General features: G+C 37.0%; 5 protein-coding genes across 7 annotated transcripts; 1 reads left to right on the plus strand and 4 right to left on the minus strand.

Annotated features, from left to right (window-relative positions):
• Positions 1-477: 477 nt before the first annotated feature.
• LOC110156745 (transmembrane protein 248-like) lies at positions 478-2476 on the minus strand. 2 transcript variants are annotated; one of them, XM_020920962.2, is made up of 6 exons: positions 1701-2476; positions 1362-1611; positions 1188-1284; positions 966-1104; positions 704-844; positions 478-616 (listed from the first exon to the last, which is right to left on the minus strand). In XM_020920962.2, exons 1-6 carry the CDS (start codon positions 1857-1859, stop codon positions 596-598), a joined length of 807 nt encoding a protein of 268 aa, XP_020776621.1. In that variant the 5' UTR covers positions 1860-2476; the 3' UTR covers positions 478-595. The 2 variants fall into 2 exon arrangements, with proteins under 2 accessions (XP_020776621.1, XP_020776620.1); XM_020920961.2 differs by having other exon boundaries at positions 698-844.
• A 128-nt stretch (positions 2477-2604) lies between these two features.
• plbd2 (phospholipase B domain containing 2) lies at positions 2605-6158 on the minus strand. Its single transcript, XM_020920940.2, has 12 exons — positions 5732-6158; positions 5099-5192; positions 4863-5021; positions 4685-4785; positions 4399-4613; positions 4224-4318; positions 3989-4149; positions 3778-3873; positions 3609-3680; positions 3339-3491; positions 3097-3259; positions 2605-3023 (listed from the first exon to the last, which is right to left on the minus strand). Exons 1-12 carry the CDS (start codon positions 5932-5934, stop codon positions 2853-2855), a joined length of 1683 nt encoding a protein of 560 aa, XP_020776599.1. The 5' UTR covers positions 5935-6158; the 3' UTR covers positions 2605-2852.
• rbm19 (RNA binding motif protein 19) lies at positions 6058-11721 on the minus strand. Its single transcript, XM_055165423.1, has 24 exons — positions 11564-11721; positions 11305-11487; positions 11091-11213; positions 10981-11019; positions 10549-10771; positions 10230-10471; positions 9732-9791; positions 9568-9646; positions 9390-9461; positions 9087-9290; positions 8880-9010; positions 8676-8797; positions 8481-8577; positions 8285-8395; positions 8008-8208; positions 7872-7938; positions 7666-7796; positions 7527-7587; positions 7069-7148; positions 6922-6977; positions 6742-6858; positions 6554-6659; positions 6369-6489; positions 6058-6292 (listed from the first exon to the last, which is right to left on the minus strand). Exons 1-24 carry the CDS (start codon positions 11597-11599, stop codon positions 6204-6206), a joined length of 2751 nt encoding a protein of 916 aa, XP_055021398.1. The 5' UTR covers positions 11600-11721; the 3' UTR covers positions 6058-6203.
• An 874-nt stretch (positions 11722-12595) lies between these two features.
• Positions 12596-15893, minus strand: slc2a11b (solute carrier family 2 member 11b). Its single transcript, XM_055165422.1, has 12 exons — positions 15482-15893; positions 15294-15392; positions 14950-15110; positions 14740-14864; positions 14540-14669; positions 14297-14445; positions 13954-14141; positions 13760-13870; positions 13527-13628; positions 13384-13459; positions 13173-13300; positions 12596-13102 (listed from the first exon to the last, which is right to left on the minus strand). Exons 1-12 carry the CDS (start codon positions 15545-15547, stop codon positions 12908-12910), a joined length of 1530 nt encoding a protein of 509 aa, XP_055021397.1. The 5' UTR covers positions 15548-15893; the 3' UTR covers positions 12596-12907.
• Positions 15894-18090: 2197 nt separating this feature from the next.
• si:dkey-98f17.5 (uncharacterized protein LOC569123 homolog) lies at positions 18091-24924 on the plus strand. 2 transcript variants are annotated; one of them, XM_020920969.2, is made up of 12 exons: positions 18091-18264; positions 18844-18955; positions 19043-19136; positions 19682-19736; positions 21550-21690; positions 21763-21923; positions 22035-22133; positions 23027-23172; positions 23267-23438; positions 23510-23622; positions 23701-23788; positions 23865-24924. In XM_020920969.2, exons 1-12 carry the CDS (start codon positions 18153-18155, stop codon positions 23916-23918), a joined length of 1347 nt encoding a protein of 448 aa, XP_020776628.1. In that variant the 5' UTR covers positions 18091-18152; the 3' UTR covers positions 23919-24924. The 2 variants fall into 2 exon arrangements, with proteins under 2 accessions (XP_020776628.1, XP_055021400.1); XM_055165425.1 differs by having other exon boundaries at positions 18121-18536.
• The last annotated feature ends 6 nt before the right edge of the window (positions 24925-24930 follow it).

Below are 24930 nucleotides of genomic sequence, written 5' to 3' on the forward strand. Positions count from 1 at the left end.
AACCTTTTCCAAATAAGAAAACTAATTTCTTTTGCAGACCCTTCTCATCGGATGGCGATTGTGCTGCAACCTCACACTCGTACGGAACTAGTCCAAGTAGAAAAACACATCGGCTCTCCTTTTCCAAACATGAGCCAGTTTATCCAGGCCCTGAAAAAAAACACACTCCGACGACGGATAGTGGCTTCCTTCTAGCGCTAAATCCCGCCCTCGGGTTCCACAAACAACCAATAGAAAGAAAAACCCCAAAGACGCCAACCGCGATTGGAGCAAATACCGCCACAAATCCAACGCATACCTATGGTGGTGCTGCTAAATCGTTCCTTTGATAATGTATTGGATATTACATTGATAATATATTGGATATAACATTGATAATATAAAAAATCCTCATGTGGCCTATATTTTAACCATTCTCAATTTTACTTTCCAGTCTGGCCCTGACCAAATGATAAAATATGGCAATTTAGCCACGAGATCTTTATACATTTTTATTTAATTCCATTAAAGAATTCAACTCAAAGTAAATATCACATTTATAGTATTTCTTGTAATGCTAATGATTTTGTGAGAAATAACAAAGGAGAGAGAACATTCAGTTTTTGACCAGAGGTTCCTGCAAGACAAACAAGAAGAGTATAATAGTAAATAATAAACCAAACCACAACGTACAAGCTCACATGACAATGATTGGTACCATTACATGATGAAAATCCTGCTCCTTCCAGCGGGGATGCAGATTCTGGGAATGTGTGAGGCTTACAGATAGACATAGTATTAAACAAACTCCAAGTAAAACAAGAGCTACTTCCAAAAGGTGTCGTATAGCTACAAGTTGATCTTCCTAAATTTAAGGAGGAAAAAAGAAGAAAAAGAAAAAAAAGGTGTTGGAATTGCTGGAACAACAAAACTGTCCAAAGTTTTGTCTGTATAGATTAGTAAAATTACATAATAAATGCATTTACCTTTGTCAACATAACTTCGAGTGTTGGGTCATATATGGCTTGAAAACTGTAGCACTTTTGTGATGTTGCCATCAATTTCTTTGGTTCAGTATAGATAACTTGTGTGTTAATCACATTCTGGAGGCATGTTGGTGGTTGTCTTTATTAAAAATAATACATAATGTTGACAAAAAGGAGGAGGGGAGGTGTAAAGAGGTAGACCTAAATGGTTAAGACACTTACGGGCTTACAGAAAGCAGAGAAGATGGCTCTCTTATGGTAAGGCATGCGTAACTCTCATTTGCTGTGAAGTCTATAGTTGCACTAAAAGTTTCATTTCCTGCAGAAATAAATTCAATGCAATCAATATAAACATAACCTTCAAATGTATAAAAAAATAATAATTTCCAGTACTACCTTCAAGTTTTAACTGGCCAGCTGTGAAACTCGTGTACAGGGAGATGCTCTTATAGCTCCCTTTAGAAGATAAAATAAGAGGGACTCGAGCATGTATTGGCACAGAAACTGCCACTGATGTAGAATAGATCAAGTCTTCTTTGTGAAGTTTTGATTCTTTATTATAAGTTCCAATTGGCTGTGCAAAATGTGTGCCGTTTTTCTCACATAAGTGATACTGAGCTATGGAGAAAAGCAGGTGGTTCCAGTCCTATAAAAAGAAAGACAACTTTGAAAATAATGCAGGTATAATTGACTAGCTTTTTTAACTTTTTTTTTTTTTTTTTTAAACATACCTACCTTTACAACATCTGGATTAGGGAGGATGTGATTATAGCTGTAAACACTGAGAAAGATGAACGAGATAGCCAGACTTATAAGGCAAAGAAAAAAAGTGACTCCAGGTGGTTTTTTTGTAACATAATCTTTCAAGTTGGTTATGGGTTGCCACAGTACCATTATAAGAGGTCACAATTGGATTGGAAAACGATTTAAACGCGTTACATGAAACGTATAATGCAGACTGAAACATTAAGTATGTTATAAAATGGCGGAAAACAAACTAACTAACCAACTTGTATTATAAAAAAGAGCGGCTTTTGTTAATGTTTCTGTACGACCAGACGTCAAGTAATCTCAAAATAGACCGACAGAGTTAACTTCCAAAGGCTTACGTGTATTTTCCCGGTGAATTATACCAAAGTTTTTACAGGATAAAAAGAAAAACTTTAGCCGTCGAAGTTGAAGTTTTTTTGGTGTAAGCAAATGTAAACGTACGTTTCGTAAAAACACCAGCACTGAACTTCTTTCAAAACTCACAAACGTCGAAATACTGAATATTTAGCGTCGACAGTGGTGAGTAGACTCAGCTGATCACGTGATCAAGCGACTGTCCAATCCAAGCAGGATTCATGTTGTTCCGTGGTCCGTGTTAAGTTCAGTTGTCTTTACCATGCCTCAGAATACTTTGTTTCTCAGCTGCCAATCATGTCCAGTAGGGAGGAAAGAAAGGAAGGAACTGTCGTCTCTCTTCATGGGCGTGATTGACCCCTGAAGGAATGAAGGAATTTGAGGAAACAAGTGAACACAACAAGGACACGCCCACTGTAGTAAATATGATGCCCGCTCCTTGAAGCGCCATGACTTTTATCAATTTTTTTCCATTGTTTGCATGTAATGTAATGTAATGTATTGTATTATAACGTTAAAATCACTTCTTTATTTAGAAAGTCTAAAACATACAGTGCATTGTTTTATAATATTTGACATGTTTCAACACAAAAAATCACTCAAATAACTTGGTGGTATAAATGGAAAAAAAAAAAAAAGCAGCATCGAACAGGGTCTCCTTTTGTGTAAAACAGTCACGTTCATATTATGGGAACACAATCGTTTTCCTTGGGTTTCATTGCATTGCTCTGCTCACATGGCCCCTTTCTTATCAGTGCAACATTAAGATTTCCAGGTCACTTTTATTGGACTGAATGTCCATTTATCTGGATGGCCCATGTGCAATAAGTCTTTATATGGAGAGGTGCTCCACTGGAAAGGGGGAACCTGGTCCCATGTGGGCCCACTTATGGCCAGCATGCCATAGTCACGGTACATTTGATATGAGGTCAGCTGTATTAAACAAAATCAAAAGGTTAGTGCCAAGTGCAAACAACAATAGCTAAAACAAAGACAAATGTGACACCTTCATGTCTGTTCCTCCATGCTGTCTCTGCCTTAAAGCGCCAAAAGGATATGTGCCATTTTCAGGATTTAAGTCTGAGCGCGCTGAGATTGCATTCTCTGCATTTGCTGGGGGATCACAGGCTTCACATTTTGATAGTGGGTCTTCTTTGAAGTTGTTATATCTTTTAAAGGGGATGATAAAACAAACATCATTTGTGATTTGACTAACACTTAACTATAACATAACCTTCAAAGATTTACCTCATGAGGCGGACCATTGATTCAATGTCTGTCACTGCAGTTTGATTTCTACGAAAGATTTGAGCCCGAGGATTTTTGTCCTGAGAAAACCATGGACCAAACTTGTCAACAAGCTCATTGCAGCCACTTGCATTAAATATCTTGGAGTAATACCTAGAGGTAGATGCATGAAGAAACAATACAATGAAAGTGTAAAATAGAATTGTATGTTGACCGGTAAAAGAGACAAAATTTTAAAAAGTTACATCTAAATTAATTAAAAGCACTCACGGAATATTATAACTGGCCCAGTAACCTTTCTTCATCAGTTCCTGAGTTTTATCCTCATACACCACCATTCCTCTGCAACAAAAGTGATTTTAATTACTATGTATTTATGCTTTATACATTTATTTAATTTTTTTGCACTTTATCCACAATGTAATTTGCAAAAACTTACGGAATCTGCTCTAGCACAACAAAGAGTTTCTCATCTTGATTAGTTTTACCAGGGGTGAAGTGTTTATAATCTATAATCATCCACTGATTGTTGTATCTAGAGCAAGATAGACATGCAATCTTTACAGACCTTTGACTTATGAGCTACATGTGACTTCTTAGTCTGTAGAATTTGCCATCATAACTAGGCATCACAGCAAAAACAATCTTACGTTCCACTGTTGTATTGGCTGAACATTTCAGCCCACTCCTTGCCAGTAGAAGCTATCCGATTTGCTACAGTATTCCTAAGCCATTCCATCACTGTTCCAGTGGGTTGAACAAAATCCCATAGAGCAGGATTACTGTTGCCAATGGTCGTTTCCAGTGTGACCTGTAGATAAAATATTTCACTAATATTCACTAGTATTTCATTAACATGAACTATGCCAAGAATTAAGTACTCACCAAGCCACTACTTAGTATGTAAAAGTCATCTCCAGAAAATATTGATCCAGGATATGATGAGAACATTTGTGTTCCTCCTGGAATTCGTTCATCATCTAGAAAAGTATGAAACAATAATTAATATTTTAATTAAAAGTAATTAATTAAAGGGGGAAAGACAAAAAACAGAAACAACCTAAAGGAGAAGTTCTGAAGGGAAATATGTATTTCTTAATAATGCGTAGCATGGACTGGTAAGTGTTCCAGGTGTCATGTGATACAAGCAGATCTTTGTTGTTTGGAAGCAGCTTAATCAAAGCAGAACAGGAGCCAGATCCAAGAGGCCGAGTTTTACTGGACTTGTTCAAAGCAGCCTCCAAATCCTCAAGGTCTCCACCCATTTGGAAGAGCCTGAATAGTTATTGTCAACAATTACTGAAATGTATGAATTCATGATAAAAAAGCAAGAAACAATTACTTACATAAATCCAAGGGGATTAAATGATATTGGTCCCAAAGGAAAAGATAGTTCATCATTGTAACTGTCTTCCAAACCCTTAAGCTGCAACAGTGCAAGACGTACCTTCAAATAAACAGAAAACAAAAATGTCATAATGATTTATGTTTATAGCATATGCTTTCCCTTTTAGAAATGTGTACCTGATACCAATAGGTAGAATTTGGTTGCTTCTCTATTTGATCTTGGACCCACAGCAGGTTTGTATTGATGTAATATTTCAGACGGTCACAGTAGTCTGATTGTGCCTTAAAAGGCCCACAGTAGCCCATTAGGGTGTTCATCCAATGTTTGTATATGAGCTAAAAATAAATGTGAAGAGACATATCTTAGTACAGACTAAAGTGAGCAGATAAATTACCACATTTCAAGTGCTGACCGAAGAAGTGACAGTTGCCTCCACTGCACCAGCTGCATACGCCTGGATGCTGTCATTGTACTGACTGTTGGTGGTGACCTCCAAGAAAGACCATCTGAAACAAAATATTTTCAGTAAATTCAGCTTTCAGTTACTGCTCACAACATGCCAGTGCTGGTACTGTTTAATTTATCATTTATATACAACTCAAAATATAAGCAATCTGAGTACATCATCAAGTCAGACTATACTGATATGGCCAATAGTAGGTTAATGAGTTTCAGTAGGTGTGGAGTTTTTGAGGTTAATAAGTTATTGGTAAAAATGAGAAACCCCAATCAACGGTTGATTTTTTTTCTCTTTTGAATGTTTTTCAATAGTTTTGTATTTGGGGTTTGTATCACTATCTCCAGTATTAGAAGGTCAGCATTGTCTCCCAAAGGGTTCAACCCGTGATCCACTGACTTTAATAAAATCTCCGGGACATGTCTTTTCCATTAGATGTGTAGCATTGTACTACAGGTAAATTGTCCCCATCCAACATCACTACAGCGGTGAAAAGAGTACACATAACCCACGTGGTTTCCATAAGCATGTATATTTTATTTTTAACATTTGGGTAAACTTGGCTAGAATGTTTTGTCAAATTCTCACCCTGTAGTTTTGATGAGGTCGGTGAAATTTGCCCAGGCGACAAAGTCTTCACGAAATCCATCCACGACTACTAGTTGTTCACTTTCTTTATTAAGGATTACACTTTGAATTTCAGCTCGAACCGACACACAAAACAATAAAAATACTGCCAAATCACGAATAGCAAAAGCTCCAAAACAATATTGAACTCTACTGAAAGCCATCTTGAATGGGGCAAATCACATGACCGCTACCCACTTCATATGACTAGACGAGAACCCTTCAGAATAAAACACTTCTAATATGCGTGAATTCTAATATGCGCAACACAAAACAGAATGGCTATATATCATTCAACGTTTTATAAACATTACAGCGTGAGTTACATAAGTCTTCCAAAATAAAAACACATTAACAATACAGATAAGTCAATTTAATATTACGTTCATCTCTTGGATCATTTGTATAAATAAGTCTCTTGAAATGATGACTTTTATAAATTATCTTCTGTCACATTATCCGTTTCCATGGTTTCCAAAATTCCTTCCAGTACTTCAGATTTCCGTTGCTTTTTTGATGGCACTGGTGAGAAAAAGCATATTTATTATGTGTATCCAGCTAAGTTAACACGAAATTCTAAAATACTTCAAATCCATACCATGAAAATGCTCTGCAGTTTTTCGTCTCAGTGTCTCCACTGTATCTTCAGCATCAGCCCACTCAAGTACAAGACGCCTCCCGTAAAGATGTGTGCTATGACACAGTGCAGCAAACGCTTTCTATGGGCAAGATACAACAGGATTATGCTAAATCTTAGATATCCTTTCATCATATCTCACACACCTTCGCATCCTGTTTTGTAATGAAGTCAACAAAACCAAATCCTCGATGATTTCCTGCACCAGTGGCTTTTCTGGGAAGGCGTACGGTCTTCAATTCTCCAAATGTACTACAAAGATCAAAAGTAAATTAATAGTTGAAATGTATTTACATACAGTATGTAGAACAGTGTAAACATTAATGCAATGTACCAGAAAAGTTCACGGATTTCCTTCACAGAGGCTTGAAAGGGCACATTGCGCACCAGTATTTTGGATCCAGTTTGCTTTTTCTCCTTTTGTTTTTTCTTGTGAGTCACTTCATCTAACCTAAAATGTATATGTGAAGAGTTTATGATTCAACAATCCACATCAGTTATCATCAGTATTTACCTAGTAGCTCTCTCTGAAATCTTTAATTCCAACTGGTGATCATCAATATTGCAGTGCTAAAAAAAACACACACAATACATGTATGAAACGCATTATTAGACTGCAGTGATAATGAAAATTTAAAAGGTAGTTGAAAATCCTGCTTACCTGGAGCTGCCTTATGGCCTTTTGTGCTGCGTCAGCTGTTTGATATTGTACAAATCCATAACCCATTGACAACAGCTTTCCTTTGGGAGCAAAATAAATAAAAAGAAAACTTTTAGTACATAAATTATTATGTACTAATATATGTACTACTATTTTAGTATTTCAAATTATTCATGAAATATTAGGGATGGGATGAGACACAATTTCCACAAGACGAGATGGGATACAAGATTGAGTCCACGAGAACAGAGACAAGATGAGATTTTAATTTTAAAATAATTCCTAATATATAAATTTCACGATTCAGTTTCCAGTTTTGGCCTCACAATTTTGTATTTATTTGATTTCATAATTTTGTTTCCATTCTAGTATTGCTCATTAGAATTGTAAGAAATGATCTTGTGGAACGAGATCTTGTACCATCCCTACTAAATATAAAACTATATTTTTAATGTTACCGGTTTTGTCCTTCTTCTTTGAAATTGTACAGGAAATAATCTTTCCACACTTAGAAAATCTCTGCAACAAATAACCGATGAAAAAACGTTACACTTACAATTACTTCTTCTCTTTTTTTGAGTTAATATTTAGTACAACCTCTTGTAGTGTCTCCTCTGTAGTATTAAAATTAAGATTCTTAATAAAAAGTGTGGAACCAGAAACACTTTCTTCTTCATCCTCCTCCTCTTCTTCCATGGTCATTTTTTTCTCTTCCTCTTTTTCTTTTTCTAAAATTATATTTTTTTTTCTTCAGTTATAAGATTACACATATGTAGCCCATTTTGTGCTTGGTATTATTTTACCAGGTTCTGGTTTGGCCAGAAACACTCCTACTGGTGCCCATTCCAAATAAAGAGGAACGTGATGAAACTAGAGTTTAGATAATAGTTTAGCTGAGTTGAATGCAGAACACATTTTTAACATACTTAGGCCATCTACCTTACTATAGGCAAGTTTAGTAAAGGCTCGTTTTGCTTCAGTGGGTTCTAAAAACTCAATGATAGCGGTTAGTCCCGATGGTGGCAGCAGCACTCTGCTCAAAGAGCCATAAAGAGAGAAAAGCTCCTCCAACTCAGACACATTCACACCAGCAGGAAGATTTTTTACAAGAATCACAGATGTACTTCTTGGAGCAGCAGCCTGTGGGTGGTGGCATATTAACATTTAAAAAATAATCAACATCTGTGTAATTCTACATTAACTGAAAACCATTTACCTGACTAAAGGAGTCAAGACAGACATTATTATCCAGTAAAAACTGTCGAGTTTCCTGCACAATTTGGGTTTCCCCCAAAGCCATTCTCACTGCAACACTTCCTTTTGTTTCCTATAGAAAACAAAGCAAAGGATAAAACATAAAGATTAGAAGTACAACAAAATGAATAAATAAATAACAAAATAAAAAAACTCACATGATCAAAAACTTGGCTTTTTGTAGTATTGTACTTTTCTGCAATTGCATCAGCCACAGCACTTGTTCCCAGAAACAAGGTGTTCCAGTTATGAGAACTAAAGAAAGAAACATATATATTATATATATATATAAAATTCAGTACAAATTACAGAGGGAAAAAATATTAAATCAGATTCATGATAATAATGCATACCTGGCACTCAAAGCCTTGTTTTTAGCATCTTTTTGCTTTTTATAAGCTGAAGAACCAGGGCCTCCATCTGACTCTGCCTTTTCTTTTTTAATTGTTGAAGGTAACACATGAAGCATTCTACCCTATTGGATGCCAATTTAGCAAATCATGTGCAACTTAATCAAAAGAGTAGACAAACCACAAAAAATTAATTCAGTTTAATACCTGAAATATATGCCCATCTAACTGAGCCATAGCGGTGACAGCATTTTCTGGGATCATGTAGGTTACAAAAGCAAATCCCTTTGGCCTCTTGGTCAGTGTGTCAATGGGAAACAGCACTTCAGACAACGGGCCTGCAAAAACATAACTTGTACATTTAAACTTAATTTTTTTATTTGTGTGTGTGTATAAATGTGGTTACAAACTGACCAAATTTGGTGAAAAGCTCTTTGATCTCTTCTTCTGTGCAGGTGTAAGAAAGATTTCTGACAAAAAGACGCCCTGATTCGGACACATCTTCCTCCTCTTCATCCTCCTTGAGCTTCCTGGAAAAGTTTCTGTCAATTTCTTTATGTTGTGTTTTCCGCTTATTACCAGAGGCGTCCACACTGAAGACTTCAATATATCTTCCACCTTAAATTGATTAATACAAAATGTTAACAATTTAGAACATCTTTATAAAACAATATATTTGACCATCTGAATTAGGTTATAGATAAAAGCGTATATTACCTATATAATCCTTGTTCCTTTTTAAAGCTTTTTGCACCTCTTCTTCAGAGTGTAAATCAATGTACACATAACCTAAAAACATTATAAACATCACCATTTTTATATGAAGTAGGCTACTGAAGCAAAATACCTGTGTATTCAAATAAGATAACCCATTATATGTAATTAACGTAGTTACCTGTTCTGTTGCCACTTTCATTCTTTCCAATTCTAATGGCTACTGGCTTCAGTGGAGTCATAAACTCGCAAATTTGTTGCTATTAAAACAATACCAAAAAATGTATTCAATTAAAGGTACAGAGCATTGTTAAAAAAATGCAATAACAGAGTACATGCTCTAACCTCTTTGACATTAAAAGGGACTCCTCTAAGTTTCACGGTGAACTCTGTGGCAGGCTCCATCTACAGAAAACACATGGACACAGTAATGATACTTTCTATTCATGGGTTTCAGATTCCTGTTACATGCAATATTTTGGAGGACCCATTCAAAATATATAATATTTTGTTTTAAAATGTTATTTGCTATGACAATGGTTAATAATTCCAATTTCTCATAAATCTGAAACCCATTGATACATGGCTAATTTTTATGAATTATACAGTGGTGCCAATATTAAACCCTAAAGATGTGATTGTTGTCATCTGAAATGACTTAAAGCCAGCCAATCCCTAACATATAATACTAACATTCATCATTTGTGGATGATCAGTTTAGATATTATTTCCAAAACCAGTGAAACTTTCATAGTTATATTGCCCCTACTCATCAAATCCTAGAAGGTGAATGCAATGTATTGACAGAAGCTGTGATGTGAACTTAATAACAATGTCTCTTACTTCACTCTTGGAAGCCTTCTTGCTCTTGCCTTGTTTCTGAGTCTTTGCATGAACATCAGTTTTGGCCTCTGACACATTTTCTCTGTCACTACTTTCATATGCACTGTCATTGATACCAAAAGTGTTTTTGTCTTGATCATCATCATTTTCCTTCTCCTCCATTATGTCTTTTATGTTTGACACTTTTGAACGCAGATACTCCATGTCTGACAAACCAGATTTAAGAGCTTCTTTATCGCCACCTGGAAGATAAAATTTGGACATTATCAAGCCTGTTTAAATTTTACATTTGTTCTTTCCTCATCTTTACCAAGCATACCTTTATCCTCACTTAACTGCACTTCCTCCTCTTCATACTCATCCTCGGTTTCATCTGAGTCAAAGTTGAGATAATCATCCATATCAGGTTTCTTCTTGTTTTTTGACTCTGACTTTGTGCTAGTCTCTGTTTGTTGTTGTGCAGTATCATTTGCCCAAGTTGGTGCTTGACTCCGGTTTTGATGCACTGACAGAAACTCCTTGAAACCCTGATCCTCATTCATCTAATAAACACCAGATATGTTTAAACTGGATATACTGGACATAAGGGATCTTCTTATGTGAGCCAATAGCAAAAAATGACAACAGTAAGCAAAATTTGTGAGGTGAACATTAGAATTACAATAATGACAACAGAAAATAACAATGGGATGATACAGTGCAGCAAAGAAACTGGGATTCTGGGATTAGTCTTATGCTACAAATTACTTACATTTTCAAGTGTATTTACAGTTTTGTTTTTTTTCTTTTCCTAAAATGAAAACAGTGATCAAAATAGATGCAACACAACATTTTAAATGGTTCTGTCCATCTTATCCTCACCTTTTTGTTCACCTTTACATCATTTTTTGTGGTCACTGTCGTTTTGTTGGAGCTAGAGTCGTGGGTGTGCTTGCTCCACGCCTTTGGTTTTGTGGGATCTCCAAACGACTTACACATTTCCACCTACAATATGTAATACTTGTATTAAATGACTGCTGAGCTCATTTACGCTAATTGGGGAAACCGTATCTGCGTGCATGTGTCGCATTCATACCGTTACTCTAGACGTGTCCACGAAGCTTTTGTGGAAGTGTTTTAACGCTTTGTTCGCGTCTTCCTCGGATTTGAAACCCACAAAGCCGAACTTTCGGAACTTCCCGTCTTTTGTAAACTTCAGAGTACAGTCTGTGAGCGTGCCAAAAGCAGCAAACATCGTACGGAATCTCTCTTCTTTCATCTGGAGATGTACAGGAGAATTTAGCCTACCCTGCCCAAAACAGCTTCCGTTTTAATTTGGATGAGTATGTACTTACCCCATTGGGAAGATTTTTGACAATGAGTCGCGACATAACTTCCCTGATTGGTAATCGATCACTTAGATGTTCAAACTGAGTATTGAACAGATGTCAACAAACACGCGTGGTTTGCCTAGGCCGCCATGTTGCTTTTAGTCTACGGTCCAACTTCACTGCGTGTTCTACCGCCATCTACTGGACGGGAAGTGCTTTTTCTTTTTTTATTTAACTTTGATTGGTAGAGTTAAAGACTTTTATGCATTGTTAACCCCATAACGTTTGTCAGTTTCATTTTCCATTCCACATTTTTAATTTGCTTATGAGTCTTGTATTTACACTGGTTTTGTTACCTCCGACGATGAGGTTATGTTTTTACCGGCGTTTGTCTGTTTGTTTGTTTGTTTGTTTGTTTGTTTCTTTGTTTGTCTGTTAGCAACATAACTCAAAAAGTTATGGACCGATTTTGATGAAATTTTCAGGATTTGTTGGATATGTGAAAAGGAAGAACTGATTTCATTTTGGGGGTGATCCGGAAGAAATCCTGGATTCTGGATCACTTTGAAATTTTTGTTAACATTGTGGTAAATGGGGCCAAAGATTTTGTTTCTCAATATCTTGGTTAATTATTGACCAAACCCCATGAAATTCGACTCAGGGATGGACAATGGGATCCTCTTTCATATTCCAAAGGCTGATCCGGATCTGATCCAGAAGACTGATTTTATCGCAATTTATATAAAAAATGGGGGTAGTCCTTGGCGGAGGTCTGCGCTCTCTTGAGTGCTTTTCTAGTTTTTAAAGAAACATTTGATTTAGTTAACAGTTATTTTTTTCTTTCTGCCTGAGCTCTATTATAATTATTTTTTAAATCCACAATTTAGCTCTTTCCAGACATTCAATATTTACTATCTCCCTAACTAAGCATTAGTTTACCTCTGAATCTGAATGAGGCCTTTGTTTTTCAGATCACATGCTGAGCGAATGAAGAAATATTTCAACTGCATACAAAACTTTGATTGGTGAAGTTGTGGACTTTATTAAACAGTCCTTTTAAGTATCAGTATCAAAACATTCACTGGCATTTGTCTTTTTTAGATTTTCTTGTCAAGTAAACACAAGTAATTTTAATAAACAAACCAAATAATAATGAATGTATACAGTAATATATACATGTATTAAAATGTAAAAGTACAGAGTCAATATCTCTTTCTTCTCGAATAGAAAATTCTGTCTTTAGAAATGAAGCACCAGTAGCATTACAGTGTAGGTATGAAGTTATGCAGCTGTTTACAGTCACATTACAAAGTTTGTTCTGTAGATTCTGACAAGAAATTTCTCAAACAAAACAATATCCCATGTCTGTTAAATAGATGTTGTTAAAAGTGTTGTCCCTGCTCCATCAATACAGTTGGACTTTTTATTCTTTGATGATTCAAACTCGTTTTGGATTTCAAGAAATGTTTTGTTCTTGGTTTCGGGAAGTATAAGGAAAATGTACGTGGTCACTGTAGTACAGACCACGAGAAAGACAAGAAAGCAATACTGCTGCAGTCCGAGCTGTCAACAAGAACAAAGAGTATTAACTCATCATGTAATATCAGAAGTTAACAGCAAGGTCCATACTCACCACAATGAAGGGGAAAAACATGCCAATAAAAAAGAAGCTGCACCAGTTCATAGTCCCCGCGACCATGTAAGCTGCCGGACGTGAGGCTTGTGTGAATAATTCAGCTGTCAGGATGTTCGTCACACCACCTCCATGAGAAAGAAATCTGAGGGTTAATGTTGTATAACAGAACACACTGTTTTCAAAGTCAGGCTGTGATTGAATTAGTTACCCGGACCAAGACCAAAACTGAGAATAAATGCAAACACACAAGCCATACTCAAGTATGGGACCACAGGACTAGCATCCTGGAAAGAAAGATGCGTTGTTACATGTCAGTTAACAAAGAATAAAGACAGATAATTGGTTAACTACCTGAAAAGTGAGCGTGAGTGTGAACAAAATGCAGCAGATGCTCATCAGGCTGTATCCTCCCATGATGAGCACTTTTCTACCCAGGCATTCGATAAGCATTCCCTGTGAGACACACAAAAGGTCACAAGACGTGAACCCTTAACTCAGAACGCCACATGACATATTGTTTAAGACCTGATCTACAATCAAGTACAAGGTTTTCTTGTTTCTTATAAATGTATTAGTAAACTTACGCAAGTCAGAGCAGTGAGACATTCACAAGCCCCGGTCCCAACTGTCACATATCGTATTTTATCTTCAGGGATACCGGACTGTCTGAATACATAGTCTGCATAAAAGTATATCTGTAAGAGACATATAAAATATACAACATATTTACCAAATTATTGGGCACTGATGGCATTAAAACCAAGGAGGAGGGACGTACAGCATTGATGCCGTTAAGCTGCTGAGCAGCATTGAGCAGAATGATGGTGAGCAGCTGCCAGCGCACACTGCGGTCAGAGAACAGTTCCCAGGGTTTCTTTGGTCGAACTCCCACTGAATTGAGCTTCTCCTTCTCTATGTCCTCCCTCTCAGTCTCATAGACTTCAGCCCCATGGAGCTGCTTCAGAGCTGTGGGAGAAATCACATGACTGATCATTATCCTCACATCTCTCTCATCTGACCTGTTCTTGGGGTCTTCTGAGCATCTCAGCATTACTAAAATGTCATCACATGATAGAACCCAGGACTGTTGTCTGTGGTGAGCTATAGTCATGTGCAATTACCATTCTTACACCCCTCAGTGTCTCCTTTGTCAATAAGAAGGTAGCGGGGGCTTTCAGGGAAGAAGGGCAGGATGATTAGTTGAACTATGGCTGGTATACAAGTGGTGGAGAGCAGGATAGGCCAGTGCTCCTCTCTGCCCAGAACCTCCCTGTGAAAGCACCGCAATATCATTTGGCATGTTTTTGCTAATAATGTAAGGCAAAAGGTACTGTATGTACTCATGAGCGCACGAGTAAAATTACCTTAGACCCATGACTTGTCCAGTGAGAATCCCTCCAGTTATAAAAATTGAGGTTCCCATTCCCATCGCTCCACGAAGTGCAGTAGGAGCTATTTCTCCCAAATACAGAGGTTGAACACAGATGGCAATGCCTTTATACCATAAGAAGATCTCATTACTAACAATTAATTCTTACAATAAAACAACAGAAAGACTCCATACCTGCATTTATACCACTAAAAAATCGTCCAATGATAAGTAATTCAAATAAACCTGTCGACTGACTAATACCCATCAATAAAGCAGCTGTCAGTGAGAATGCATTGTTGGTCAGTAGTGCCCCTTTCCTTTAACACAACATGAAGTAGGTCTCAGTAATATTTATGACAAGTTTACAACAATACACTGAACATGTGTATTCTAAAGCCATACCTGCCCAGCTTTACAGACAGAGTCCCACCAAGAGATGCTCCCACAAGTCCACCAAGGGTGAAGATGGACACAATGGCAGACCACAGCAGTGTGAGGAAGTCTTCTGAAATGCTCCTGTTGTACCGTTCTATCCAAGTTTGATTTATAAACCTGTGCACATACTAAGACAAGGGGGCAAGAAACATACGCATTTGGCAAATTTTTTACATAATACTAATAATTAATTAATTTATTATTATTATTATTATTATTATTATTATTATTATTATTATTAATAATAATAATAATAATAATAATAATAATAATAATAATAATAATAATAATTTTAACATAAGAATAATTACCAAAGTTGGAGCATTGATGACAGAAATGTTGTATCCATACTGAAAGGTCCCACCAATACAAGCAGCACCAGCAGCCAGCAGCAATGATCTGTTGGGAAACTGTTAACAAAGTTAAAAAGAATGAGTTCACTGTCCAAAACAATTCTTTATCAAAAAGATTAAAGGGAGTCCTCTCTGACACGACATACCCTTCTACGCGAAGCAACATCTTTAACCAGCAAAGGCAGATATTCATCCGCCCTTTCCTTTCGCATTTTGTTTGTCTGTTTCGCGCAAACAACAAGGCGCACTGAGTTCTTTGAGTGAAAAGAAGACTTTCCAATAGACACTAATTTGTGAATGCGCAACGATTTTATCCTCTGGTGAATACCGCCTTGTCATACCGTAACAGCGCGTAAGGGGACTCCTACGTGCTTCCACGGTGTTTGAACTGTGACCAAACCAATTAGACGCAGCTCTCCGTTTAAGAAGGAAATCAAGAGCTCTGTTTTTTAAATGAAAAGTCGTTCCAACAAGTCTATCAACATGACATTCTGACACAAATATTTAGCAAAATATTAATTTGCTCTGCTCACAGCCCACCGCTCACCCAATATCCTCATAGACTGCTCCATGTGACGATCTCCGCTGCCCCCTAACAATTAACTTGCAAACTACAACTGTTTAAAAGCTAACACTGTCATTGGATCACTTCTTTTAAATCTATGATAATACTATTACTACTAATCATCATACCTGGCCAGCCAGAACCACAGGCTGTAGAAGGGACTGGCTGGTCAGGCAAATAATCATCCAAAGTAACCCCTTTATCCAGTTGGTCACAACCCGAAATCTTCAAACAAAATGCTCCCTGAAGTAGCCTGGCTATAAAATGTTGCCAATAGGCTACTTTCCTTTATTTCTCTGTCACTAGCCTACGATAAGTTTAAATTTGAAAGGCAACAATTTGGAATTACGCATGGCTACCGCGGTCACCCTATTTGATATTAATTTAGCCTATAGTTAGGTTAATATGGGTAAAATGGACTACTACAATTAACCAATTATAGCCGATTTATTGAACTGAAACAGAACAATATTTTTCCAATTTATTATTGTTATCATTATTATCACTCATATCATCATTATTGATGTGTCCTTTACTTTGACATGTAGACAATTAAGCCTCACATTTATATATGCACTTAATGACATTTTCTCTCTTGTAAAGGTTCACTTCATGTAACTACTCGTATTTGTAAAATAAATAAAACATTTTCACATTCACTAAAATGATTTGATTTTCCCTGAAGGACTGACTGATGTGCGCAAATTATAGAAGTACTCTACAACGCTAAACTCATTTAGCCTATCTCTCTGATTAATGATTCACAGACACCTCTTACCACGTGTAACATGTGCTCTTCAAATATTATTTTGTTGCCACTAAAAAGTGTAAATACGTGATTAAATCTTTTTTATTAACCTTTAAGTACATTTGTTTGTTCTTTTAGCTATTTTATCCTGAATCTTCAGGATGTAGGTTCTATCTACAATGGGTAATGTGTTCAAAAGCTTATTAAACATAATAGACTGTCCAGTACTACCCACACACACACGCACGCACACGCGCACACGCGCACACACACACACACACACACACACACACACACACACACACACACACACACACACACACACACACACACACACACACACACACACACACGCACACACACACATATTAAGCACAACATTTTTGAAAAAAAAAACAAAAAAAACCAAAACACATCTCTAATATAGGTACAAAGTCTAATACAAAGATCACAGAACTTACCTCTTTCTTTGTCTCTTCTGTTTCCTCATTTGAGTTCATTTTGGGAGCTACTGGATGATGATTGAGCAAGATAAAGGCCTAAAGCTTGCTCTGCCCACACGAAGCACTGGACTCATAATGGCAAGCCTTTGTAAGGTGCAGCATATGATCCCAGCAAGAGAGGGAGAGACTCCCAACTCCTCAAGAGTACTTCAGGCACAACTTGGGGCAAGAGAGCTGGCCCACATGCTGCAAGTTTCGAGTGATTCAGACAACACTTTATGTTCAGACTACAAAAGTACTTTTGTTTTGGGTGTTGAATGATGTTCTCGTGTAATAGTTTCTATGTTTTATATTCGTCCTAAGTTAAAGTTGGATCCACATAAATTTCTAACGTTAAGAATATAATAAATAGCCTACAATACTAACGTAGGATGCCTGCCACTCCATCTTATTTACATTTTTCACAAAAATGAAATAAATAGCCTGAATAAATACAATGTTTGAAATGAAAAAAGAATAGGCTACACAAGACACTAAGAAAACGTCATAAAGGTAGCCTTTAACTCTTCAAAGGAACATTTTGTTCTGAACACATGATCAGATGCTTGAGCGGTTTAGCGCTGTTAAATCCATTAAAGTCGTTGAAACGCTGCTACAGTAGCAGGGCAGGGGTGTAGTGTAGACCCCGTGGCCCAGGCAAGTATAGACCATTTCGGATATTGTCCATATTTTTCAGACAGGTGCATAGACAGTTGATTTGCATTATATAGCTTCCATGAATAAGTAAGCTATGTTTTAGAGCCTATTTGAAGGTAATATTAGTATCATGGTTACTGTATGCATGCATTTATTTACACTAATGCAAAACTGAAGCTTCCACAAAGCGTCCTAACCACCTCACCTCATATACTGTACGTATGGATGTCTTGTCAGAGAGTCACCATTAGGTGGCGCTTTGTTTGTGCAGCAGCTCATGTGTGCAACACTGAAACTGTTCCCCTACTATGAGTTGAAAGAAACTGCGGAGGGTCAGGTAACCACCGCCACCCGTCTTCTCCATAATGTCGGGCAGAAAGCCCCGCTCAGTGGCAAACCCTCTGGAGTCTGCGATCACGACACCGAGTGAGAGAATACTAAAAGAATGCCACAGTTTGTATGTGGACAGCGAACACGGTAAATAATCCAGCCCGGACTAATTGCACTGACAAAAACAATATGCGCGGCGCGCTTAAGTGAATAGGTTTCGCGATAAAATACCACCACCCAGAAGTTTTGTTATTTAAAAAGTTGCAGTGATATTCAGGGTGTTGGTGTTCTGGCGGTTTAAGTGTGCCCTAATATCAGCTGTCTGTCAATGTCACTGTCACATAGATGACAGTACAGCTCTGCAGCCCTGAGGGAGGGCAGCGCCCTTGGTGCTGCACATCGCAACTGTAATGTAAAAGGTCAGCTATCATAGACTGCATACTCTATATACAATCTATCTGCCATGCCTGTTATAGGCAACTATTACTTGTACATCTTTGCGGCTAACACTGGTCCAATATCACTAGATACTGTTACTACCATAAACATAGACTATTTAATTGTCTTGTGTCAATTGTCAGTTGTTGTAATTGCATTATTATGGGTATGATTTTCATTGTATACCTAGGTTCTCTTAAGAGTTCTAAACAGAAAAAGGGTTTAAAATAAACATTATCATCAATAAACAAGCCCATGCTGCCTATTGACTGTGTCTCTTTTTGTAAGGGTTGGTGAAAATTGCCAACAGCCTGGGAGTGCGCCTTCTTCCTCCCAGAAAGAAAATCATTGTGATGATAATGGGCAATCACTCAGCTGGGAAGAGTTCCTTCATAAACTGGTAACAGACTTTATTTTCTTACATATAATTAGCAATAATGGCATCTCTATTTGAGTGTAGTTTGACACCTAAGCACTGTGGTTTCAGGTATGTGGAGGAACACATACAAAAAACAGGTGTTGCCATTGAAACACAAGGGTTTACGTTCATTACAAGTGGCCGCAAAAGAGAATCACTGACTGTAAGTCTAATCCAAGAATTCAATTTGATGTATGATTAGTTTATAATAAGATTGTATCAAATACTATCCTAATATTCTTTTACTTTTTGTCTTGTTTATAAGTTTTAGGATCTGATAGGAAAGTTGTAATAAGATGACACTCAGGACATCGTTTGAAATTATAACATAAACACTTTAATTAACTTCGGAATAATGTATAATAATGTTTACAGTCTGAGATGATCAAAATACAATTAGAGTTGTGGGCAAGGATTAGGGAGCTTTACCCATATACAGTATCTACATATCTCAGGGGAGTTTATATAATTTAGTGTATTCTGTAATATGTATTTATATAATATGGTCTCAAAGCACGTAAGACCCACTGAGATGTAGATCTGTTTTGTGAGGTGACCTAGAATAATGCCTCACACGTGTATTGTGCTTTACATGCTTGTCAGAGCCTCCCATTTTAGCTGCACTCTAGGAGCTTAAGCAGAAAAAAGAAAGGTTGTAAAGGTTTCAGTCTATTTTGGTCTCATGTGGTCCTTTTTTACTTTGCGCAGGGAAATGCAACATTACACCTATACCCTCACTTTCGACCACTCCTCGAGTTCAAAGGCAAGTATTTCTTTATACGGACACAATTAATTTAATACGCTGATTAGTTTTGTATATCATTAAGTTCTTCTAATCTCTACATTGGAATACTTGAGTGTTATACTCAGGTGTCGGTTTTACATGGAAACATTTAAGATCACATTGCAATTAATTTAAGGGAGCATTCACACTTGGTTTTGATCTGAGCCTAGGTTAGTCCTAATGTAGATTTGGTTTGGTCCTGTTCTAGTACAGGTAGCTCCGGTTTAGGTCCCAGTTTAATACCAGTTTTTTTATATGATGTGTGAGCTTGTGTGAACACACTCTCAGTTGCCATGTTCCTAGAAATTGTGCTGGACATATTGGATGTGATTTTTCACATTGTGCGTTGAAGGTTTTCCACCTGGATGACTAATCTTTATCTCTGAGTCATAGCTATAGTTGTTATTAACCAAACACTTTTCCTTCTTGTCTCAAAGAAGTTTATCTACAGATGTACCTGTCCCTCCATGAAAGAGCAGCATTTAGCAGTCTATTGTTTTTATACAATGAACTGTATCTCTGTGTGTGTCAGAGGCACATGTTGCTGTGGTTGTGCTTATGCTAAAGCATGGGTGTGTCTGAGAGGGAGGGCATAGAGGAGGGGTGGGGGCCTCTGTATGTCCATGCACTGATTGTGTGTGTGAGAGGGTTCACTGGGTGCAAACTGGAGCTCACTGTATGCTGTGAGTCACACGCCCCATCGACAGCAGTGCAGTGGATTCAGAAGGAGCTGCTGAAAAATGTCACAGTTTTCAGAGCTTCCACAGCTCCACTCTGGATCAGCTCGGGAATACAAACTGGATTTACAACTCAAACAGTGCTTCTGGAAATCTGATGCATCAGACATATGTTTATTCTTTTCAGAACAGAGGATGACTCATCAAAATCCCTTTACATACTTTGAAAGAAGATCATTTTTTTGCTCTGGAATGTGTTATTGCCGTTGCTTAAGGGAAATATTGTTCTTATTATTTTCAACTACCTGTTGTGTAGTTTTGCTTGTGGCCATTTTAGTGCTGCAGCATGACTGGTGCTTTGCCCTTTTCCTGAGCACCGGCTCGTGTTTTCTTCTCAGTTACAGTCACATGAGGAACCTAGTACCCATCAGTTTTTAGCTCTAGTTTCAAGAGTTTTGCTCATTAGTGGTCCTACCCTATAAATTGTACCTTTAATGTCTTGTATTATAACTGTTGTGGATCTTGTTACATATATTTATTGGAATGAGGTTCCTTTGTTTGCTGAACACAAATGCAAAGGAATGCTTAGCATTGAGGGCTCTCTGCAGTACAAGAATGTGATTTGTGTTGTTGTTGACACTTGCCTTTCCTATGAATCCATTTAAGTGCCAGACTTTGAGTCTGTGCATGCATTGTGCAGAGACTCCTTTGATGGGGTTGTTCATTTATGTAAAAATATTTTTTTGTTACTTGACATAAAATGTGCTCTCTTTGCGTTGCCTCACAGTCGTTCTTCACTGGCTAGCTTTATGTCCAACAGCTCATGCTAAAGCTGCCAGTTGAAGAGCTGTTGTGTGTAACCATGACAACTGGGTTATAGGGCTATTTAATTAGTTATTTAGTTAGTTAGTTAGTTAGTTGTCAAAGGTGTGGCTTCTGTTGAAATGTCACTTTTGTGTCCATTTAAAGACAATTGATTTAAAAAGTGCTCTCTATTAGCTAGATTTAATTTAATCAATTGTTGTCCAAAGACTTTGTATATTTTTTTGTTTATAAAATTAAACAGGCCTAACATAAAAAATACGTGCTCATTCATGGATACCTGTTTGTTCTAGGTGTCCTCGACTACCTGTCTGCTGAGATTTCTACCTCAAAACAGAAGAAGTTTAGTTTGGTAACGTTTATTGACACTCCAGGTTTGGTGGATGGAGACATGATTTACCCTTTTGATGTAAACAGTGCCATCACCTGGTTGGGTATGTTTTCTGTTAAATTTTAGGTTCAGTACTGAAGATATGGTCTTATTGGACATGTTGCTTTTTGTGCAGGACAACAATCTGACTTGATATTCGTATTCTTTGACCCAATGGGTCAGGCTCTATGTAAGCGGACTCTTAACATTGTTGAGCGGTTGAGTGAAACTTGTGGAGATAAGCTTTTGTTCTACCTCAGCAAGGCAGACGAGGCTGGAAAAGAAACCGACAGACAGGTATGTTTCTTGTAATTCTTTAATACATCAAAATGGCTTGAAATGAAACATTGACACATTCATATTTACCTAGTTTACTGCTTAATGTGCACAAATTGTCTGTTTTGGCAGAGGGTTATGATGCAGATTGTACAAGAGCTTTGTCGTCGTCCAGGTCTCAATAAATGCGGTTTTGAGATGCCAACAATATACATCCCCAACCCACAGAAGGTACTCTGTATGTAATTAACAGAGCTCATGTCATTCAGATTTTCAGATTTAAGGGTCCTTGTTTTCCCAAGTGTTTATATGTGTGTATTTATATAGACTTTTAGACGTTAGACTTTTATTATCCCAAAGAGGAAATTCATTTACACGCACAAAGAGCTTGTTTAGCACATACAGCAAAAACACAGCACAACACAATGTGATGGCTGAGGGCATCAGGCTTCTGTCAAAGCGGGCCCTCCTGCACCTGAGTGCCCTATACCTCCATCCTGAGGGCAGAGGGGTGAGATGTTCCTGTAGAGGGTGAGTGGGGTCCTGTTCTATGGAGAATGCAATGCATCCAATGGCCATGTTGTTAAGATCTGCAAGGTGGGGTGTGGGGAGTTCTATGATTTTAGTAGCTATGTGTGTTATCTTTGTGAGTTTAGACCATTTTTTTAACAGTGAGCATATTGAAAAAGCAGGTGGAACAAAACAAAACAAAAAAACGATGGGCTGGATGATGAACAGCAATAACAGATATGGAGAAACATAGAGTCCTTTGAGTTTTTTGATTATTAACAATCGTTGGCTTCTTTTGTTAAAAAAAAAAATAGACTGGTGCCCCCGCGACCCAGCCCTGGATAAGCAGAAAAAATGTGTGTGTACATATATATATATATATATATATATATATATATATATATATATATATATATATATGTGTGTATGTATGTATGTGTGTATATATATATATGTATGTATGTATGTGTGTATATATATGTATGTATGTATATGTGTATATATATATATATATATATATATATGTACACACACACATTATATATATATATATATATATATATATATATATATATATATATATAATATTATAATCAAATTATTGTTTATTGCAGCCCAGTCGCTGCGTGAACCAGATAGATGGAGTTTGTCAAACGATTGAAAAGGTGATTAACCAGGCGGTACAGAAGACGCTGGACCAATTAGAGAAAGACTGTGACCTGATCTCTGCCTCCATCGGCAGCAGACTGGAGAAGGACAGGTATGGTCTTTGTATTTATCATACTATATTGTATACTATACTATAGCACTGCAGGTTCAGTTCTAATAAAATTTTATTTAATGTGTGTTTCCAGGTCTGATGTGTCTTACAACAAAAGTGTGCGCTTGTACTCATTATTGTATGGGGCTTTGAGCATCTTCCTCCCTCTGCTCTTCATCCTTAGCTTCATTGTGAACACGTTCTCCAAAGAGCAGTTAGAAGAACTTACTGGGGAAGGCCTTGCAAAAAACATTTTTAATTTAACTGTAAGTCTCTTTTTATTATTATATTTTGTAATTTTTTTCATAGATGCATTCTTTTCATTATATTTACATAGGGAATAGTACTGTACTTATGGGAGTGGATACCAGAAGATGGACAAGTTGTTTTTGTGATTTTATTCATGGCTTCTTGCTACCTCCTGCTTTTCATAGCAAAGCATTTTGCAAGGTATGCAGTTGTGAAAGATAAACTATAGGTAAAAGAAAATCACTTCTGCTGCAACTGAATTCTTTGTTTTTTCCAAAGACAAAGGAATAAAACTCTCTCTAAAAAGGAGAAGAGGTCTTTGACCGAGTACAACGAATACATCCAGGATATTGTCAAAACCAAGAAGGTCAGTTACAGTGTGTTGCATTCAGTAGTTAAACAGTGTTGCTGAGTAATGTGTGTCTATGTCCCATCTGGTACAGGGCAAATTGTATGAGTGGTACCTCCAACAATGTGCAGCGGAATATGACCTCTGATCCCCGGAAATAGTGCACTGATTTATATTCCCATGTGTACATGATGTGTACAAGCAGAAGTATTATCCCTATATACTGTGTCATCTCAAACTTTTAGCAACTTAAGTGCCTTAGAAACTCTATGCAACTTTCAATTTTTAATGTGAAACCAAGCATCAAATACTTTTGATTTCTAATACCAACAATGATTTCATTATCATATTTGAGAAAGAGCAGCTGTTTTAATACCAAGACCAATGGTCAGTTTCTGATACCCAAAGTCAATGTATTTTTCAAATGTGAAAGTTTTCACAAAAACAGAATGAACTCTAGCACTCCACTATTTTTCCTATTTATTGCTGTCTTTGGGTTATGGTGCTTTCATTGTAGATATTTTTAATAATGTTACTGGTAGCAATATTGTTGTCCTTATGTCTGTTTGATTGATTGGTGATTTCTGCCAGATGTGATGTCATTTAAATGTGGGTACTAGTTCTGTGTTCCTAATTATGCATTTGCTCTGAATTCTGTAAAAAAAAAACTCTTTTTTAAAATATTGGAATTAGCAGTACAAAATGTACAACAACCTCTTTACACACATGGTGAAAGGTGAATGACAGGTATTTTATTTTCCGTTAGAAAAATCTCACTGTTTGAACAATTCTTAATCCAGTGTCAGTCCCCAGACTTGGTCAGGGCTCAGGTGTTGTGAGGTGTGCAGATAACTATGCAGTAACAGTAATTAGTCTGACCACAACCTCAGTTCCCTGAGTTAGTAACAAGGGTGACGACTTTCAACATTTACCGTCAGTTACAACTGTATTGCATTCATAAGAGACATTTTAGAAAATATACATACATTGATCATCAAAGCATATAGATCTCATTTGTGCAGTCTAATTGCAAGGCAACAATAATAAGAGGTATTTCGGTGCCCTAAACATTTTCAGTTATGAAAAGTCATTATTGTATGCATTCTATTTCTTTACACATGTATACATTTTGTTGATGCATCTGGAAGTCTATGTAAAAC

The sequence above is a fragment of the Boleophthalmus pectinirostris genome, unplaced genomic scaffold (assembly GCF_026225935.1).
Source record: "Boleophthalmus pectinirostris isolate CB_2022bp ecotype Guang Dong unplaced genomic scaffold, ASM2622593v1 HiC_scaffold_759, whole genome shotgun sequence".
Taxonomy (NCBI): domain Eukaryota; kingdom Metazoa; phylum Chordata; class Actinopteri; order Gobiiformes; family Gobiidae; genus Boleophthalmus; species Boleophthalmus pectinirostris.

Bases quoted from the DNA above. Each gene is read 5' to 3' on its own strand.
- slc2a11b (XM_055165422.1), bottom strand. From the start codon at position 15,547: ATGCGAAAGGAAAGGGCGGATGAATATCTGCCTTTGCTGGTTAAAGAT. The intron at 15,111-15,293 runs GTAATTATTCTT...CCCTTGTCTTAG, and splicing joins TCATCAATGCTCCAACTTTG to TATGTGCACAGGTTTATAAA. The intron at 14,865-14,949 runs GTATGGCTTTAG...GTTGTGTTAAAG, and splicing joins CTGTCTGTAAAGCTGGGCAG to GAAAGGGGCACTACTGACCA.
- plbd2 (XM_020920940.2), bottom strand. From the start codon at position 5,934: ATGGCTTTCAGTAGAGTTCAATATTGTTTTGGAGCTTTTGCTATTCGT. The intron at 5,193-5,731 runs GTGAGAATTTGA...ATTTTGTTTCAG, and splicing joins GACCTCATCAAAACTACAGG to ATGGTCTTTCTTGGAGGTCA. The intron at 3,492-3,608 runs GTGAGTGCTTTT...ATCTACCTCTAG, and splicing joins TGGGCCAGTTATAATATTCC to GTATTACTCCAAGATATTTA.
- LOC110156745 (XM_020920961.2), bottom strand. From the start codon at position 1,859: ATGGTACTGTGGCAACCCATAACCAACTTGAAAGATTATGTTACAAAA. The intron at 1,285-1,361 runs GTAGTACTGGAA...TTATTTCTGCAG, and splicing joins TGGCCAGTTAAAACTTGAAG to GAAATGAAACTTTTAGTGCA. The intron at 617-697 runs GTACCAATCATT...TTTGTCTTGCAG, and splicing joins AGGATTTTCATCATGTAATG to GAACCTCTGGTCAAAAACTG.
- rbm19 (XM_055165423.1), bottom strand. From the start codon at position 11,599: ATGTCGCGACTCATTGTCAAAAATCTTCCCAATGGG. The intron at 7,149-7,526 runs GTAACATTAAAA...TTGCTCCCAAAG, and splicing joins AAAGAAGAAGGACAAAACCG to GAAAGCTGTTGTCAATGGGT. The intron at 6,859-6,921 runs GTAAATACTGAT...TATACATTTTAG, and splicing joins ATTTCAGAGAGAGCTACTAG to GTTAGATGAAGTGACTCACA.
- si:dkey-98f17.5 (XM_020920969.2), top strand. From the start codon at position 18,153: ATGTCGGGCAGAAAGCCCCGCTCAGTGGCAAACCCTCTGGAGTCTGCG. The intron at 21,924-22,034 runs GTATGTTTCTTG...CTGTTTTGGCAG, and splicing joins GAAAAGAAACCGACAGACAG to AGGGTTATGATGCAGATTGT. The intron at 23,173-23,266 runs GTATGGTCTTTG...GTGTGTTTCCAG, and splicing joins AGCAGACTGGAGAAGGACAG to GTCTGATGTGTCTTACAACA.